Consider the following 19,074-nt stretch of genomic DNA (forward strand, 5'->3'; position numbering starts at 1 on the left):
ACACATCCGCAAATTGCAGATCGGCAAAACACGGACACCGGCCACGTGTGTTTCGCATTTTGCGGACCGCACATGGCCGACACTTTAATAGAAATGTCTTTTCATGTCCCTGTCTGCGGACAAGAATAGGACATGTTCTATTTTTTGCGGAACGGGTCCAGAAGTTCCTCTATGCTGCGGAACGGATCCGGATCCATTTTGCGGACGTGTGAATGGACCCAAAATTGCGGAACGGGTGCGGACCCATTCATTTTTATTTCCGCGAAATGCGGAACGCACATTGCCGGTGTCAGTGTTTTGCGGATCAGCAAAACACTTACGGACGTGTAAAAGGCACATTCCCCTTCCTCTCTTCAGTTATTTGCAATATCCATAGGCCTAGTTTATATATGTTGTGTTTTTTTAGGATGCATTCCTTACAGATTTCTTTATTTTTGTAATGTTTCATTATTATCTAGTATATAAAGCTGAGTGTGAGTGTGTGTGTGTGTGTGTATGTCCGCTAAAGGAATACAAAACGTCGAATTTACAATCACAAAATTTGTGACAGGTGTCCGGGAAGGTTTTAGACCAGGTCTTAGCTCTCTATAACGTACCGTTCCTGAGATATTTCCAAAAAATGCATTAGCCAATAGAATCTTGGTCACATGACCCTTATCAGTCAGTGGAAGCTCGCAGGCCGTTAGCCTCCACATACAGTTTTACTCCAGGTTTCTATAACAACCCAGCCATTTTTCTTCACTGCTGTAAGTCAGCTTTAAAGGAAATCTGTCACCAGGATAATCGCTATTGAAGTAAAGCCATGGCCTAAAAGCACTTAGTACCTTATTTCAAGATGTGCCTTTGTTCCAACAATAGATAGAAACATAGAATGTGTCGGCAGATAAGAACCATTTGGCCCATCCAGTCTGCCCAATATACTGAGTACTATGGATAGCCCCCGGCCCTATCTTATATGAAGGATGGCCTTATGCCTATCCCATGCATGCTTAAACTACAGGGTGGGCCATTTATATGGATACACCTTAATAAAATGGGAATGGTTGGTGATATTAACTTCCTGTTTGTGGCACATTAGTATATGTGAGGGGGGAAACTTTTCAAGATGGGTGGTGACCATGGCGGCCATTTTGAAGTCGGCCATTTTAAATCCAACTTTTGTTTTTTCAATAGGAAGAGGGTCATGTGACACATCAAACTTATTGGGAATTTTAGAAGAAAAACAATGGTGTGCTTGGTTTTAACGTAACTTTATTCTTTCATGAGTAATTTACAAGTTTCTGACCACTTATAAAATGTGTTCAATGTGCTGCCCATTGTGTTGGATTGTCAATGCAACCCTCTTCTCCCACTCTTCACACACTGATGGCAACACCGCAGAAGAAATGCTAGCACAGGCTTCCAGTATCCGTAGTTTCAGGTGCTGCACATCTCGTATCTTCACAGCATAGACAATTGCCTTCAGATGATACGAGATGTGCAGCACCTGAAACTACGGATACTGGAAGCCTGTGCTAGTATTTCTCCTGCGGTGTTGCCATCAGTGTGTGAAGAGTGGGAGAAGAGGGTTGCATTGACAATCCAACACAATGGGCAGCACATTGAACACATTTTTTAAGTGGTCAGAAACTTGTAAATAACTCATGAAAGAATAAAGTTACGTTAAAACTAGGGCTGCACGATATGGGAATTTTGTGCGATTGCGATTAGGGCCCTAAAAATTGCAATAACGATATTTTAAGGGAATTGTGCTAGAGGTCTATTTGCTTGGATTTTCCCATATGAGCCGCTGACGCGGCTGGGTACGACATAGTTATGGGGGATCTGTGGATGACGCTGTTATGTGGGGGATCTGTGGGTGACGCTGTTATGTGGGGGATCTGTGGGTGACGCTGTTATGTGGGGGATCTGTGGGTGACGCTGTTATGTGGGGGATCTGTGGAGGACGCTGTTATGTGGGGGATCTGTGGAGGACGCTGTTATGTGGGGGATCTGTGGAGGACGCTGTTATGTGGGGGATCTGTGGAGGATGCTGTTATGTGGGGGATCTGTGGAGGACGCTGTTATGTGGGGGATCTGTGGAGGACGCTGTTATGTGGGGGATCTGTGGAGGACGCTGTTATGTGGGGGATCTGTGGAGGACGCTGTTATGTGGGGGATCTGTGGAGGACGCTGTTATGTGGGGGATCTGTGGATGACGCTGTTATGTGGGGGATCGGTGGATGACGCTGTTATGTGGGGGATCTGTAGATGGCGCTGTTATGTGGGGGATCTGTGGATGACGCTGTTATGTGGGGGATCTGTGGATGACGCTGTTATGTGGGGGATCTGTGGATGACGCTGTTAAGTGGGGGATCTGTGGATGACGCTGTTATGTGGGGGATCTGTGGATGATGCTGTTATTTGGGGGATCTGTGGATGACGCTGTTATGTGGGGGATCTGTGGATGACGCTGTTATGTGGGGGATCTGTGGAGGACGCTGTTATGTGGGGGATCTGTGGAGGACGCTGTTATGTGGGGGATCTTTGGAGGACGCTGTTATGCGCCGCTCCGTTCTCCTGCTATGCCCTCCGGTATGTTCGGGAAAAAACCTCCCAGGCTGTGAGCTCTGCGCTGCGATTGGCCAGCGCTACAGCCTGGGAGAAGACGACGCCCAGGAGAACAAGGGCAGTCTCCTCCTACTATAACCAAGTGACTGAACATACCGGAGGACATAGCAGGAGAACGGAGCGGCGTCCTGGGATAATAGTAAGTGCAGTAAGATCACTGGGCGCCGCTGTACAGATCATGACACTTAGTTCACAATGTTTTGCCAGATGAAATGTCCTCTTCAACCCACTGACGTCACGACTAGTATCAACTAGCGTGGGCGGGGCTAAGCTCCATTCAAGTGAACAGAGCTTAGCCTCACCCAAACTAGTTGATACTAGTCGTGACGTCACTGGGCCAGCGGTAAACAGTGAGAAGTACGCGGCGCTCCTGGAGCGCCGCTGCCTTCTCAAAAAGATGATCGCCGGGGGTCCCGGGTGTCGGACCCCCGCCGATCAGAAGCTGATGATCTATCCAGAGGATAGATCATCAGTTAAAACAAAATGCAGAACCCCACTATTGATGTCAGGCTTACTGGCCTATAGTTGCCCGATTCCTCCCTACTACCTTTCTTGTGAATGGGCACAACATTTGCTAATTTCCAATCTTCTGGGACGACTCCTGTTGCCAGTGATTGGTTAAATAAATCTGTTAATGGTTTTGCTAGTTCACCGCTGAGCTCTTTTAATAGCTTTGGGTGTATCCCATCAGGCCCCTGGGACTTATTTGTATTAATTTTAGACAGCTGACTTAGAACCTCTTCCTCTGTAAAGACACATGCATCAAAAGATTCAGTAGTCTTCCTTCCTAACTGAGGTCCTTTTCCTTCATTTTCCTTTGTTTTTATCCTCTGAAAATCCAGTTTATTTGGTATGCAAATGAGGCAAAAAGGTGCCAGAGGGGCGTCACTCTTGTAGGAAGGAGCCCAGACGCTCCCTGCCACAATGTATCCACCCTCAGAAGACTAAGGCCTCTTTCACACGGGCGTTGCGGGAAAATGTGCGGGTGCGTTACGGGAACACCCGCGATTTTTCCGCACGAGTGCAAAACATTGTAAAGCGTTTTGCACTCGTGTTTGGTACCCATTGGTGTTCTGTAGATAGTATTATTTTCCCTTATAACATGGTTATAAGGGAAAATAATAGCATTCTGAATACAGAATGCATAGTAAAACATCGCTGGAGTGGTTAAAAAAAAATATTTAACTCACCTTACTCCACTTGATCGCGTACCCGGCATCTCCTTCTGGCTTCATCTGATCTCTGTGCAGCAACAGGACCTTTGGTGACGTCATTCCGGTCATCACATGATCCATCACATGATCTTTTACCATGGTGATGGATCATGTGATGACCGGAATGACGTTACCAAAGGTCCTGTTGCTGCACAGAGATAAGATGAAGCCAGAAGGAGATGCCGGTTACGCAAGTGGACTAAGGTGAGTTAAATAATTATTATTATTTTTTTAATCCCTCCAGCGATGTTTTACTATGCATTCTGTATTCAGAATGATATTATTTTCCCTTATAACCACTCCTGACGTGCCTGTTTTAATAGCTCCATGCATTCCCCACGTACTAACAATTCTGGAACATCTAGTCTTATGGCTCTATGTTGTGCCATTCCTTTATTATTTCTACTAGAAGTTATGAATGAATTGCTATTAGCGTTCAGTAAGGGTATAGAGGGGAGGTAACCAGTTGGGGGGGTGTACCTGCACAGACTGACTATCCATTCAGTGCTGCCAGACTGTGCAGGTACACACCCCCAACTGGTTACCTCCCCTCTGTACCCTTAGTGAACGCTAATAGCAATTCATTCATAAATTCTAGCAGAAATAATAAAGGAATGGCACAACATAGAACCATAAGAATAGAGGCTCCAGAATTGTTAGTACATGGGGAATGCATGGAGCTATTAAAATAGGCAGGTCAGGAGCGGTGAAAGGTCCTCTTTAAAACCCCGCCCCCAGGTCACGCTAAGCCCCACCCTGATCTGGTTAGGCCACGCCACTCCCACTTCTCAGCCAACAGGGATTGAAAAAATGAAGTTAAAAATCAACTTATGCGTGCGGCCCCATAGGAATGACAGAGGGCAGCCAGGCATGCACCCTCCTTCACTTTGCTGGCTGCGTTTATGAGATAAGTGTGGGTCCCAGAGGTGGGACCTGCACATATCAGACAATGGGGACATATTCTAGCAATTGCGGACAAGAATAGGACATGTTCTATTTTTTTCGGGAATAGAAATGCGGACTCGGAAGTGCGGGTCTGCATTTACTGATCCGGGCCGCACATGGTGCGGCCCCATAGAAATGAATGGGTCCGCAATTCCGTTCCGCAAAATGCAAGAATTGCGGATGTGTGAAAGGACCCTAACAGTTACTCCTCTCAACTGGGAAAACTGGTGATTTTTGAAAGGATAAAATTATTTTTTACACTCAAACTAGAACCCTTAAAATATACCTTTTATTAATTATCGTTAAAATGCCCCGTTTTGGTGGCTGATATTACACAAAAGTGCAGACCTAGGGCCGGCTACTTAATACTACACGTACAGCAACCACAACGATTGTGACGAATAAACAGCGATACACAGAAAATTATAAAATAGAAAGAAGGGAAGGTCATACCATACTTAGGTGGGGCGGCTGGTATCCTTTTATGCGGTGAGTCTTTCCCTAATGCAGTCCTCCTCTAGCCTTTGCCCAGTTTCCCTGTCCTCGTACCTTCTCTACTTTCCCTATAATCACCCTAACAGTGAAAGTGAACGGTGAAACAAATAAATTACATAAAGCAATGATACTGCCGCAACAAAGATAGATGTTGCCCAGAAGTCAGGTAACAATGAAATACCCCATAATACAATACTCCAATGCGTTTCGCCCACTCAGGGGGTCTAGATTCAAATGATAAATTCAAATAATAGCACTAAATACAGTGTCTACTTGGATATATTCACCATAAGGTACATTCCATTATTATAACTGTTGTCCTGACAAATGCTGCGGACATCACAAATAATGAGACAGACCTTATATGTTGGGAACTAGAAACATCACTAGCTCCTATTAGATGACGGAGATGCTACCTGTTTATTCAACACAATCGTTGTGGTTGCTGTACGTGTAGTATTAAGTAGCCGGCCCTAGGTCTGCACTTTTGTGTAATATCAGCCACCAAAACGGGGCATATATTTTAACGATAATTAATAAAAGGTATATTTTAAGGGTCCTAGTTTGAGTAGTAGAGTGAATAAAATAATTGTGTGTGTCTGGGAGAAAACAGGTCTGTGAAACCGAATCTAGACATATTTTCACAAAAATACACTAGGAGCTTGGAGAAAGGGTTGATTTCTCCCAATTTACTTCCCACCCTAGGAATGACAGTATACTCAGGACGTCTTGAATCTGGATTTCTAGTTCCACTTTCGAATGTCCCACCAATAGAAAATAATCTAGACCTCAAAGTGAAGGGCCTGATACTAAAAGTGATGAATTGAATCCTACATTCAAATCTCTCAGATAATTTTGAGAGGACTGATGGATTGATACACGGTAATAGGCATCTTTTATATCGATTGACGCCATCACACAGTCCTTAAAGAGATGTTGGATTGGTATATTTATGGACTCCATGTGGAACTTTTCATAAGACAGATATTTGTTTAGGTCTTTCAGATTTAGGATTGTATGAAAAGTTCCATTTGGCTTTGGTACTAGGAAAAGAGTTGAATAAAGGACTTCTACCAAATCTTCTTCCGGCACCAGAACCAAAACTTCCTTTTAACAGCCGGTAAGCTTCTTTTATAATACTTCTGACCCAGCAGCTTGCAAAGATTTCTTCCCGGCCTCAAAGAAAAAAGAAAGGCGACCCCCCACCAGAGGTCTGACGTAATTGCTGTGCTATTTCCCAGACACTGACTGGGACTTAAAGAGAAGCCCCTTTGATTTGCCACCTTTTTTCCACTCTGTATTTTTTTTACTGCTTCTATTCACTTCTATGGGGCCCACAGAAACAGCCGAGCCAGTGCGGCCCCATAGGAATGACAGAGGGCAGCCACGCATGCACCGTCCTTCACTGTGCTGGCTGCATTTACGAGATAAGTGTGGGTCCCAGAGGTGGGACCTGCACATATCAGACAATGGGGATATATCCTAGCGATATGCCCCCATTGTCTGAGATAGAAAAACACCTCTAAGTAAAAGATCTGCGTCCTCAACTTGAAATAATGGCCCCCTGGATTGACTTCTTAAATTCTTCCATAGAAGGCTGTACTTCAGTCTTAATCAAAGCTTGAATATTATGAAGTAAGGAGGGAGATTCTTCAGCCCATATTTTGTCCAGACACTACTGACATACAGCTTTTGGGTAGGATGGATTCAACCTTTTTCTGCATACTCCACAATCCTTCCTAGTCTTATGGGGAGCCTTCTTAGGAATCTCCTTAGGCCCCTGAAAATGCATATATACCACATTATATGGCTTATAATATAAGGGCCTCCCGCATAAAAAAGTACAAGTGACAGGGGTATACCCCTCTTACCCTCCCAGGAATACTATGCTTTGTTCCAGATTTGCATCCTAGCATTCAGCACGCTGGTCTCCCTCTCCATCATAACACTGGAGTAATCATTTCTCAGAGAAGAAGTCGCTGCCGAGCTTACTAGCAGCTCCTAGGCTCTTCTCTGGGTGTCTGGCTGGAGTTCCTTTTTGAAATTGGCGCTCTTTTTATGCTGTCGCCCGACACGCCTTTTATGCTGTCGCTGGAACGCAGGCTGAGTCCCAGAGACATGACTTCCAATTTTCTGAGCTCCATACTAGGACGCTGCTCTCCCCGCCTAATGAAAGAAGGAAGCGCTATGCTCGGCACATCCCCAGACCTCTTCCACAGGCAGAAAGGGCGGACTTTAGACACCATACAGTAGCTCCTAGTGGAGACTTACGCAGACAGGTAACCTCCATATCTGTCGGTGTTATGGGGGAGGGAGGCCCTACAGCCCCCTTAGTGATCCTGGTAATTCACCCTCTCCTGTGGACAGGAAACTGAAGAAAGGAAGGAGAATGGGCCTTTTAAAGCGATCTTTGGGTTCCTGTTTTCTGTCCAAGGGGAGGCCGGATCTCTCACAGGTGCTGTCATAGGGCAAAATGGAAAACTAAAAAATATTCTACAGTTTTCAAACCAGCACCTGAATCTGAATACTTCTGTAATTGCATGTAACTAAAAAAGGAGATTTTTGTATAACTTACCAGTAAAAGCTCTTTCTCGCTCTTCATTGGGGGACACAGGAATTGTGGGTATAGCTATGTCCTCTAGGAGGCGTTGACACTGGTAAAAACTGTTAGCTCCTCCCCTGGCAGCGATACCCCCTCCAGCCTGGAGAGAGACCTTCAGTTTGTGTACAAGCAGTAGGAGAAGCAAGCTAACCAAAGAAAAAACATGGAACACCAACCATGCCAAGGACCCAACGGGGTTCAAACCAGCAACAGCTACAACTGTGGTTGAACAACAATACTGGGTGGGTGCTGTGTCCCCCAATGAAGAGCGAGAAAGAGATTTTACTGGTAAGTTATACAAAAATCTCCTTTTCTCGCCCATATTCATTGGGGGACACAGGAACCGTGGGACGTCCAAAAGCAGTCCACAGGGAGGGAAAAACCACAGACCAATGGAAGCAAGCGTCGCTGCAGGCATCTAAGAAACTGCCGCCTGCAAGACCATGCGGTCCAAGGCAGCGACCGCCGATGCATAAGTATGCACCTGGTAAAATTTGGTAAATGTAAGTAAGGAGGACCAAGTAGCCGCCTTACACAACTGTGCGGCCGAAGCGTGATTTCTCCGAGCCCAAGATGTGCCCACCCTGTCCTGGGCACGGTAAGCCTCCGCAATTGCAGCCCGAATCCAACGTGCGATTGCCACCTTGGAGGCCGCCAATCCCTTGCGAGGACCCTCCGGAATGACAAAAAGGGAGTCCGTACGGCGGAAGGGAGCGGAGGATGCCAAATAGATTTTTGCCTTTGCCACCCACGCGGAGGCGAACACGGGCCTAAGGGCTGACCACGTGGCCGCAAAGAGGGATTTCATCCGACAATCTTCAGCGGACTGAAGGGAGGATTCATCGGCTATAGGAAAAGCCGTATTTTTGGCTAGCTGTGCCACTGGTGGGTCCACCTTAGGAGGGGATATCCACGTGGAAACGCAGTCTGCTGGAAAGAGATATAGGATATCCAGCTAGTTGGGGGCAGAAAAATGCATGTCTGGATGATCCCAAGCTTTGGAAACCACCTCCGAAAAATCACTATGGCGAGGAAACACCTTAGAGGCCTGTTTTGGACGGAAGAAGGATACCCCCTGTTGGTCAGTGTTGGGAGGATCATCCTGCACCCGGAAGGTGTCGCGGATAGCAGCAAAGAGGCTGTCCACGGTGGAGGCCAACTTAGAGGGCTGCTCCGTATCCATGTCCAAATCCGAATTCTCAACCTCTCCTTCGGACAGCAAGTCCCCAGGAGAAGAAAAAACCTGAATGAGACCATACACGGGGCGGAGAGGGAGATGCGTCAGAGGAAGAAACATGGTCTACTCTGGAACGCTTTTGTGAATGTCGTGCGCTGACAGAACCACCGGAGGGAAGTGACCTAGGGGGGGTCGTCCAAGCGGGAATCTCTGGAGGGTGCATCCGAGGGAGGTGCCGCCTGCGCCGGTGGCGGATTCTCAACCAAGCGACCCACTATAGATAGGGTGGATTGGGAGATTTGCAAAAGGTTTTCCACGGCCTGAGAGAGAGTTCTGGCCCAATCGGGTAACTCAGCGGCCGGAGGGGTAGGCAGCAGTACGGGCTTAAGGGGGGCCCCCTGCCTGGGCTTCTGACAAGCAGAGCAGACAGAATCCGATTGCCCGCAAGGGAATTTTGCCTGGTATACAGAACAGGCATAGTGGACAGCAATTGGCAGCCGAGGCAGAGCCCCTGAGGGATCAGACATGGTAGGGCAATCTGGGCCTGGAGAGAGTACAGCAACCTGAGGAGAGAACACAGAGCCTACCAGAGCCAGGAGAGACGCCGTCCAGGAGGATATGTCCCCTTTAGAAAGACTTCCTGGATCGCAGTGGCGGGAAGAGTAGGCCCAGCCCCCTCAGGCTCTGCATCTCCTGCCCGAAATTGCCTGGAGCCGGCTGCCACCCGAAAAGAAGTGGCGGAAGCCGTTGCTGCAGTAGGGCTGCGCAGTCCTTCCCTGCGCTCTGATCCGCTGGTAGGCCACTCCCCCCTTTTCACTTGCGCTCCAGGCCCGAAGCGCAGAGCGCTTAGAAATACAATCACCCCTCCGGTCGGGCTAGGAGACCGGAGGGCGACGCTTACTGCTGTCCGTGAGGGTGGAAGGAGAGAGGGGAGAACTCTATGTTCAAAATTAGCCCCCTTTACGGAATTAACCCTTTCTGTAGAAAGCGCACGCCGCAATTCCTCAACCTCTCATTGTTCTCCACTTCAGTGCACATTAACCCTCTGTAGAGATCGCACTCTGGGAATCTTGCTGGCGGGCGGGACGACGACGACGGCCTGGAGCAGGCTTCACTTACAGTCCAGCCGTCTTCACCCTTCCTCTGGTCCAACAGGGTCACCCCTTCAGCTACTGGCAACGTAGTGGCAGGAAGCTGGAAGAGGGACTTTGATGGGTGACCCTTAGCTGGCAGGATGCAGGGGAGCGAGGCTGCCCTGGTCCCCTTGTGTTCTTGTGGGGGAGGTGGCGGACCAACGCTGGCGTGCTCCCCCGGGAGAACAGGGAGGCTAGTCGTCCACTGTTTCCCACCTGAAAAAGATTAAAATAAGAAACTAAAATAAAAAAAATCTTCTGAAGCTCCCCTGCAGAGAAGAGAGGTCTTGCCTCCTATTGACACTAGAGAAAACTGAAGCTCTCGTTCCAGGCTGGAGGGGGTATAGCTCCCGGGGGAGGAGCTAACAGCTTTTACTAGTGTCAACGCCTCCTAGAGGACATAACTATACCCACGGTTCCTGCGTCCCCCAATAAATATGGGCGAGAAATGTATTATAGCCACTGAGTTATTCAATGAACTCTATCTGCAAACCTGCTGTTTGCTCTTTTTCTAATTTCTCTGTCCTGCTCACTGAGACGGAAGCACATGCTCAGTTCCATCTGATACCAGAAAGAGCACGTTCCCTGAGTAAGGACACATCCCTAAGCTGGCAGCTTGAAATATAGGTAGCAAACCAATTGGAGCAATGAATGGGATGATCTCTGGATCCATGTGTACAGGGCTGGTTCTAGCTTTGTTAGAAAGAGGATTTCATGTATTACATGATGTCTGATTTTCATTTTATACATTAATTATGGGATAACCCGTTTTAGGGTAGTTTCTGCCACATCTCTTTTGAAATTCAATCTTGTATTTCATATTGCTTTCTGGCTTACATAAATGTACACAGCAGCCAAGGGATGACTTTCAGTTGGTAAAGAGACTGTACTCTAACCACACAATATGCATACATGTCTCCATGAGGAAGCCCCAATGAAACACAACAAAAAACTAACAGTCAGACAGACATTTCTATAAGGATCACTTAGAGGTAATCACCTGTGCAGTTGCGCAGCGCACAGACATGGATCGATCCATCAGACATGAGCGTGCAGCCTTGTAGATGTCTCGATGGCAGGAGGAGACAGAAGTTCCAAGACCAGCGACAATTCTTTCGAGACTGAGCATTATCTCGGTTCTTCCCTGAGACTGCACAGGAGGAAAAACATATTCTTGCAAAAACAGAAATGCCAAAGAGAGAAGATAAAGAGGCCTGTGATGAGCAACGTCTTGTACTTCTGGGGTAGAGGGGGCTCTAACCTTCACAGTCCAGGACGTCACACATCAACAACAAGCACATGGTCCTGAGACTGCATGTTAGACTGGTTTACAGTGACATTTCAGACTACAGGCAATACACTAGCAAGTGATATATCAGACTGCATTTGAACTAAGATTGTAAAACCCTTTAAAGGGATCATACATTTTATTAGGGCATATAGGGGGAGATCTATACAAGAAGAGGATCTGAACTTCTAGCTGTAGGACTCAATGACCTGCTTGACCCCTGGGGAAGCCACATTCTGTGCGTGGGGCTATAGACCCTTCTCCACAGAGCTAGGATGGTAATTCTATTACATTTATCCATGCCCATACTATAGCTTTAGTGAGGCACTCTGCTCATTATTATCACTCTGGGGTGATTGGTTTGGTGGTTAGTACTTATCAGGATACTACACCTATAATATTAAAAGATTACTACAGGGAGAATCTGCTGCGGGAAAGAAGGGTGGCCTGGGTGGACAGCTATAACTTACCTCTGCACTTCGCAGAATTTTAAGTAGGTTGGTGACAGTGTCACTGAAGGTGCTTCCTAGAAGACGGCCCAGCTTATGGTAAAGTGCTCCAAGACAGGCAACCGCAGCCCTGCATAGTGAAAATGCTAAGTTATTATCAGACCTACAGCAGATGCATCTGTAAAGGCAATCTGTCACCACGATTCTGGAGTATTACCTGCAGGAACACTTGAGCAGTACTGTAGATAAGGAGTCCAGATAGCCGTTTTTTGTTTTCCTACTGCCTCCCGTTCCACCAATGTCAGCACTAGAAGCTAGGCTGGAACACAGTCCGGGCTGCTGTGCCAACATAATGTAGAGGACTCCTGTGCACATGCACAGCAGTCCTGACAATGTGTTTTAATGCAACTCTGGGTGCTGAATGCAGGGGTTTGGGGGCAGTAGCAAAGTAAAAAATAGTGATCATGTATTAGGGTACTTTCGCACTAGCGTTTTTCTTTTCCGGCATAGAGTTCCGTCACAGGGGCTCTATACCGGAAAAGAACTGATCAGGCATATCCCCATGCATTCTGAATGGAGAGTAATCCGTTCAGGATGCATCAGGATGTCTTCAGTTCAGTCGTTGTGACTGATCAGGGCAAAAGATAAAACCGTAGCATGCGAAAAAAAACTGAAGGCTTGCCTGAATGTCGGATGCGGCATTTTTCCCCATAGGAATATATTAGTGCCGGATCCGGCATTCAAAATACGCAGACCGGTAAAAATGTGAAAAAAGATACAAGACGGATCCGTCTGTCCGCATGACAAGCAGAGAGACGGATCCGTTCTTGCAATGCATTTGTGAGACGGATCCGCATCCGGATCCGTCTCACAAATGCTTTCCGTCACAGCCAGATCGGCGGATCCTGCGGGCAGTTCCGACGACGCAACTGCCCGCCGGATCACACTGCCGCAAGTGTGAAAGTAGCCTAACTCATGTATTACTGTAGATAACAGTCTAAAATCATGATGACAGATTCTCTTTACCTATCTCTCGTTAGTGAGAAGGTGTGTGCTGTATTCACAGAAAAAGAAATTATTTGATAACCAAAGAAAATACATACAGCTTGTTTGGAAGGTAGCTGGGAGAATCATCCTTGCTGCGGATCAGCTCATTGCATCTGTCAATTGTCTCATACACAGAAAAAGTGTCTCCCGCGCTGTAAACAACGGCAAGATTGTGAGCCAGGAGCTGACGAACCGGAGGACCAGGGGATCCCATCATTATTAAAGTCAATTGTTCCACCAACTGTTTCTGGTTCTGCTTCACTTCAGTCTAAAAACAACAAACATTGTGGTTAATGCACAGCACTTTCTAAAGGCACGTCATACAACAAAATAAACAAAAACTACCAGTCAGTGAGTCAACACAGCAGCAATCAAAAAATAACCTTAAAGGGGTTATCCCATCTCTAGGATATGCCCCCATTGTCTGATAGCTGCGGGCACCTACAACGAAGCGAGGGGCGCTGTGGCTGGAGGACCCCGCGGCTCATGCTTCTATTCATTTCTATGGGGCAGACGGCAATAGCCGAGCCAGCGCTCGGCTATTTTCAGCGGCCCCATAGAAATGAATGTAGTGCGGCTGCACATGCGCAGCGCGCGCCCTCCGTTCATTTCCCGGCTCCGTTCTCATTGTAGGTGCGGGTCCCAGCGGTGGGACCCGCACCTATCAGACAATCTGGGCATATCCTAGCGATATGCCCCCATTGTCTGAGATGGGAAAACCCCTTTAATAAAAAAACAATCCGGTGAAATACCAAAGCACCTGAAACGTCTTCCAGCACAGAACTGCGAGATAATGTCCAAAAGCAGAAAACTGAGCTGCTTCTCTAACTTCAGCTAGGTTGGAATAGAGTGCTAGTCTGGATGCTTGACTGCCACTCCATACACAATCCTTGTGGAATTACTAATAGTAGGCCCCCAGCGGTCAAACACTTATCACCTACACTGTGAATAAAGCCCTTTAATCATTTACTTTGAGCTTTCTTGCTGAATGACCTCTACCCATGTCAGAGCCACTCAGGGTATGACCGAATGTTCTGGTTTCCCGATGCCGTTTTGGAAGCCAAAATCAGGAGTGAATAAAAAAATAAAAAAAACGAGAAGTATCTGTCCTTTATACTTCCTATCCTTCTATGATCCACTCCTGATTTTGGCTTCCAAAACTACATCAACAAACCTGACTGTGTGGCCGCACCCTTAGGTCGCTTTCACACGAGCGAGTTTTCCGTGCGGGTGCAGTGCATGAAGTGAACGCATAGCACCCACACTGAATCCTGACCCATTCATTTCAATGGCTCTGTGCAAATATATATATTTTTTTCTCATGCATCAGTTCTGCGTTGAGTGAGAATCGCAGCATGTTCTATATTCTGCGTTTTTCATGCAGCCCTGCCCCCATAGAAGTGAATGGGGCTACAGTGAAAAACACAACGTATCCAGATTTAATCCATATGCAGTCCAGGTGCAATGTGTTTTTCACTGATGGTTGCTAGATGTTGTTTGTAAACCTTGAGTTTTTTTCAGGCGAGTAAAAAACGCATCAAAACGCATTGCACCCGCGCAGAAAAAACTGAACGCAAACACTGTGTGCTGTCCGCATCCGTATGTCCGTTCCGCAATCCTGCAAAAAGGATAGAACTTTTCCTGTTCTTGTCTGTTTACGGACACTGATGTCATCCATATTTTTATGGACAGCACAATATATACGGTCGTGTGAATGCACCCTTAGGCCTCATGCACACGACCGTTGTGTGCACCCGTGGCCGTTGTGCCGTTTTCCGTTTTTTTTCGCGGACCCATTGACTTTCAATGGGTCCGTGGAAAAATCGGAAAATGCACCGTTTTGCAGCCGCATCCGTGATCCGTGTTTCCTGGCCGTGAAAAAAATATGACCTGTCCTATTTTTTTCACGGCCAACGGTTCACGGACCCATTCAAGTCAATGGGTCCGTGAAAGAACACGGATGCACACAAGATTGGCATCCGTGTCCGTGATCCGTGGCCGTAGGTTAGTTTTTATACAGACGGATCCGAAGATCCGTCTGCATAAAGCTTTTTCAAAGCTGAGTTTTCACTTCGTGAAAACTCAGAACCGACAGTATATTCTAACACAGAAGCGTTCCCATGGTGATGGGGACGCTTCTAGTTAGAATACACTACAAACTGTGTACAAGACTGCCCCCTGCTGCCTGGCAGCACCCGATCTCTTACAGGGGGCCGTGATCAGCACAATTAACCCCTTCAGGTGCGGCACCTGAAAGGGTTAATTGTACTATCATATCCCCCTGTAAGAGATCAGGGCTGCCAGGCAGCAGGGGGCAGACCCCCCCCCCTCCCCAGTTTGAATATCATTGGTGGCCAGTGCGGCACCCCCCCCCTCCCTCTATTGTAATAATTCGTTGGTGGCACAGTGTGCGCCCCCCCCCCTTCCTCCCTCTATTGTAATAAATCGTTGGTGGCACAGTGTGCGCCCCCCATTGCCCCCCCCCCCCCCCCCCCTCTATAGCATTAACAACGTTGGTGGCCAGTGTGCAGCCTCCCATCTCCCCCCCCCCTCCCCCCCATCATCATTGGTGGCAGCGGAGTTCTGATCGGAGTCCCAGTTTAATCGCTGGGGCTCCGATCGGTAACCATGGCAACCAGGACGCTACTACAGTCCTCGTTGCCATGGTTACTTAGCAATAGTACAATAGTAGAAGATTAATACTTACCTGCTGCTGCGATGTTCGTGTCCGGCCGGGAGCTCCACCTACTGGTAAGTGACAGTGACAGGTCTGTGCGGCGCATTGCTAAATGAACCGTCACTTACCAGTAGGAGGAGCTCCCGGCCGGACACGAACATCACAGCTCCCAGGTAAGTATGAATCTTGTACTATTGCTAGTAACCCGCTGCCACCAATGATCGGGGGGGGGGGGGGGGGGGGGCGCAAGATGGGAGGCCGCACACTGGCCACCAATGTTGTTAATGCTATAGAGGGAGGGGGGCCAATGATTGCCACCAACGATTTATTACAATAGAGGGAGGAAGGGGGCGGGGGGGGGGGGCCACACTGTGCCACCAACGAATTATTACAATAGAGGGAGGAAGGGGGGGGGGGCGCACACTGTGCCACCAACGATTTATTACAATGGAGGAAGGGGGGGGGGCCGCACTGGCCACCAATGATATTCAAACTGGGGAGGGGGGGGGGGGGGGGGGTCTGCCCCCTGCTGCCTGGCAGCCCTGATCTCTTACAGGGGGATATGATAGTACAATTAACCCCTTCAGGTGCGGCACCTGAGGGGTTAATTGTGCTGATCACGGCCCCCTGTAAGAGATCGGATGCTGCTAGGCAGCAGGGGGCAGTCATGTACACAGTTTGTAGTATATTCTAACTAGAAGCGTCCCCATCACCATGGGAACGCCTCTGTGTTAGAATATACTGTCGGAAATGAGGTTTCACGATCTAACTCATATCCGACAGTATATTCTAACATAGAGGCGTTCCCATGGTGATGGGGACGCTTCAAGTTAAAATATACCATCGGATTGGAGAAAACTCCGATCTGATGGTATAAAAGGGACTCCGGACTTTACATTGAAAGTCAATGGGGACGGATCCGTTTGAAATGGCACCATATTGTGTCAACGTCAAACGGATCCGTCCCCATTGACTTGCATTGTAATTCAGGACGGATCCGTTTGGCTCCGCACGGCCAGGCGGACACCAAAATGACTTTTTTTTCATGACCGTGGATCCGCCAAAAATCAAGGAAGACCCACGGACGAAAAAACGGTCACGGATCACGGACCTACGGACCCTGTTTTTGCGGACCGTGAAAAAAAACGTTCGTGTGCATGAGGCCTTACACTGGTTTTCTGTACAAAAATCTATATGTGCAGGTGGCCTAGGTGTTTTTTCACATGCTCCATAGCAACATAGGTCATTTTTTTATTAGAAATACGCCTAATTTATGTGTATTTCTGTTGCAGATTACGGCGTTAAGGATCTGCGGCTTCTCCCCGCTCACGCCAGGTCTAAAAAAAGTGGGCGGAGAAGGGGACGAGGCGTATTAAATGGTCTAAATGCCAGACCGCTCGGAAGCTTTCTTACATTTAGAAGCCGGCGCCTCTTTATAAGGCTACATTCACACGTCCGTGGTGTGTTGCGGACCCGCAAATTGAGGGTCCGCAACACACCAACCCGTCACCCCCATAGAAATGCCTATTCTTGTCCGCAAGCTGCGGACAAGAATAGGACATGCTCTATCTTTTTGCGGAGCTGCGGACCCAAAATCGGGGCCGCGCTCTGCAATTGCGGCTGCAGACAGCACACTGTGTGCTGTCCACATCCATTCCGTCCCCATAGAGAATGAATGGGTCCGCACCCGTTCCGCAAAATTTACGGAACGGATGCGGACACATTTTGCGGACGTGTGAATGGAGCCTAACTCCAGCGGATCCACCGCCACCGGTCTCTAAAACGCCAGTCTTAATAAATGTGCCCCATTGTGATTTTCCCACAGCCTGCAATGTTAAATCATTGCCCTATATAGGAGAGGTGATATGATGATTGCATGTTAAAGTCCCATGTGGGGACTAAATAAAAAAAGAAATAAAGCTTAAAAAAACTGTCAAATACCCCTCTTTCCCCATATTAAAGGGAACCTGTCACCTGGATTTTGTGTATAGAGCTGAAGTCATGGGTTGCTAGATCGCCTCTAGCACATCCGCAATATCCAGTCCCCATAGCTCTGTGTGCTTTTATTGTGTAAAAAAAAACCGATTTGATACATATGCAAATTAACCTGAGATGAATCAGAGCTTGAAAATATGACTCTTCTCTGGTCACACAAATAAGATATGACTCTTTTATGGTAAATTTACATATGTATCAAATCGTTTTTTTCCACAATAAAAGCACACAGAGCTATGGGGACTGGATATTGCGGATGTGCTAGCGGCCATCTAGCAGTCCATGTCCTCAGCTCTATACCCAAAATCCAGGTGACAGGTTCCCTTTAAAAATAAACAAAAAAAAGTCAATAAATATATAAATTCCCTGTATGGTGAATAAAAATCTAAATGGCAATTCGCATCAGGTTTTTTTCACCGCTGAAAATACTGCAGGTGAACCTGGGAGCCGAGGGATATGATGTGGATGAAAGGAGGGCGATAGTTTCCGTCTGTTGGTCGGCTCCTAATAGAAGTACGCGTTCAGCCCGCCGTGTGCACGTTATTTTACCAGTGGAGGGAAATCAACCACTGGAAAAAGATCAGACTGATTACATGTCAGACACTTGTTACCCCTGAGCGGGTCTATTGGGCAGCACAAATTCTACATTGCCCTTCAGTAAATGGGACAACCTGTGCCTCCATAGTGGAGCCGCTGCCAATTCTCAACTCCTTGCATTCCTATGGGCACAAAGTTGTGCCCGGGCCTAGGACATGTACAGACTGGCACAGCTGTGGTCAGAGGCAGGTAGGTGGAGGGCTCAGGGGGCACAGTGGTCAGAGGCCATGTCCGCAGTCCCGTACTGCCGCCCCGGGCACCGCTTCCCGTCTTTTATAAGTACGGCCCCGCCCCCTCCGCTTATTACCCGGGCTGTAACGGGCAGCACCATCCTCAGATACCGGAGCCATTCAAGTATCCGTAAACCCCGCTGCGGCTCCTCTAGTCCGGCAACATCCAGCACAACCAGCCGCTCCATTTCTCGCTTTAGTTTCGTGCCTCTCACATCTGAGATCTGATCAGAGGTCTGTCGGAGCCGCCAGGCTTGCTATCGGCAATCGTTTCCAAAACCTGTCATTCAGAAGGCTCGGCCATCGACTGGCTGACCTGCGGAGCGTCGATGCTATCGATGTGGGCATTGAGACGGTCTCAGGGCGTTTCGGTGACTCAGGTCACAATGCAGAATGAGCCAGCAGATGGTTACTCAGCCATTAGTCATGTGCACGGCTGCCAACAGTCACAGGCCCAGATTTACTAACCCCAGAGCTCAGGCTGGAGGATAGATCTGGTAGAAGACTCTATACCAACTACTGGTTGGCTTACTATGGGACAGATTTTTATGCCAGAATTGCACCAAAATTGTGGCATGAAATGGAGCATCTTACACCCCGCGCCTTTCCTATGAG

At 47.8% G+C, this 19,074-nt stretch overlaps 1 protein-coding gene across 2 annotated transcripts in view; it reads right to left on the bottom strand.

Annotated features, from left to right (window-relative positions):
* HEATR5A (HEAT repeat containing 5A) overlaps positions 1-18,775 on the bottom strand; it is a 177,026-nt gene extending 158,251 nt beyond the window's left edge. For both annotated transcript variants that reach the window (XM_040411174.1, XM_040411172.1), the window contains exons 1-4: positions 18,537-18,775; positions 13,017-13,228; positions 11,935-12,043; positions 11,177-11,326 (exon numbers count right to left, since the gene is read on the bottom strand). In XM_040411174.1, coding sequence (XP_040267108.1) covers positions 11,177-11,326; positions 11,935-12,043; positions 13,017-13,228; positions 18,537-18,647 — 582 coding nt within the window. In that variant the 5' untranslated portion in view covers positions 18,648-18,775. The remainder of the gene's footprint in view (positions 1-11,176; positions 11,327-11,934; positions 12,044-13,016; positions 13,229-18,536) is intronic.
* Positions 18,776-19,074: the final 299 nt, after the last annotated feature.

This window comes from Bufo bufo, chromosome 11 (assembly GCF_905171765.1).
Source record: "Bufo bufo chromosome 11, aBufBuf1.1, whole genome shotgun sequence".
Taxonomy (NCBI): domain Eukaryota; kingdom Metazoa; phylum Chordata; class Amphibia; order Anura; family Bufonidae; genus Bufo; species Bufo bufo.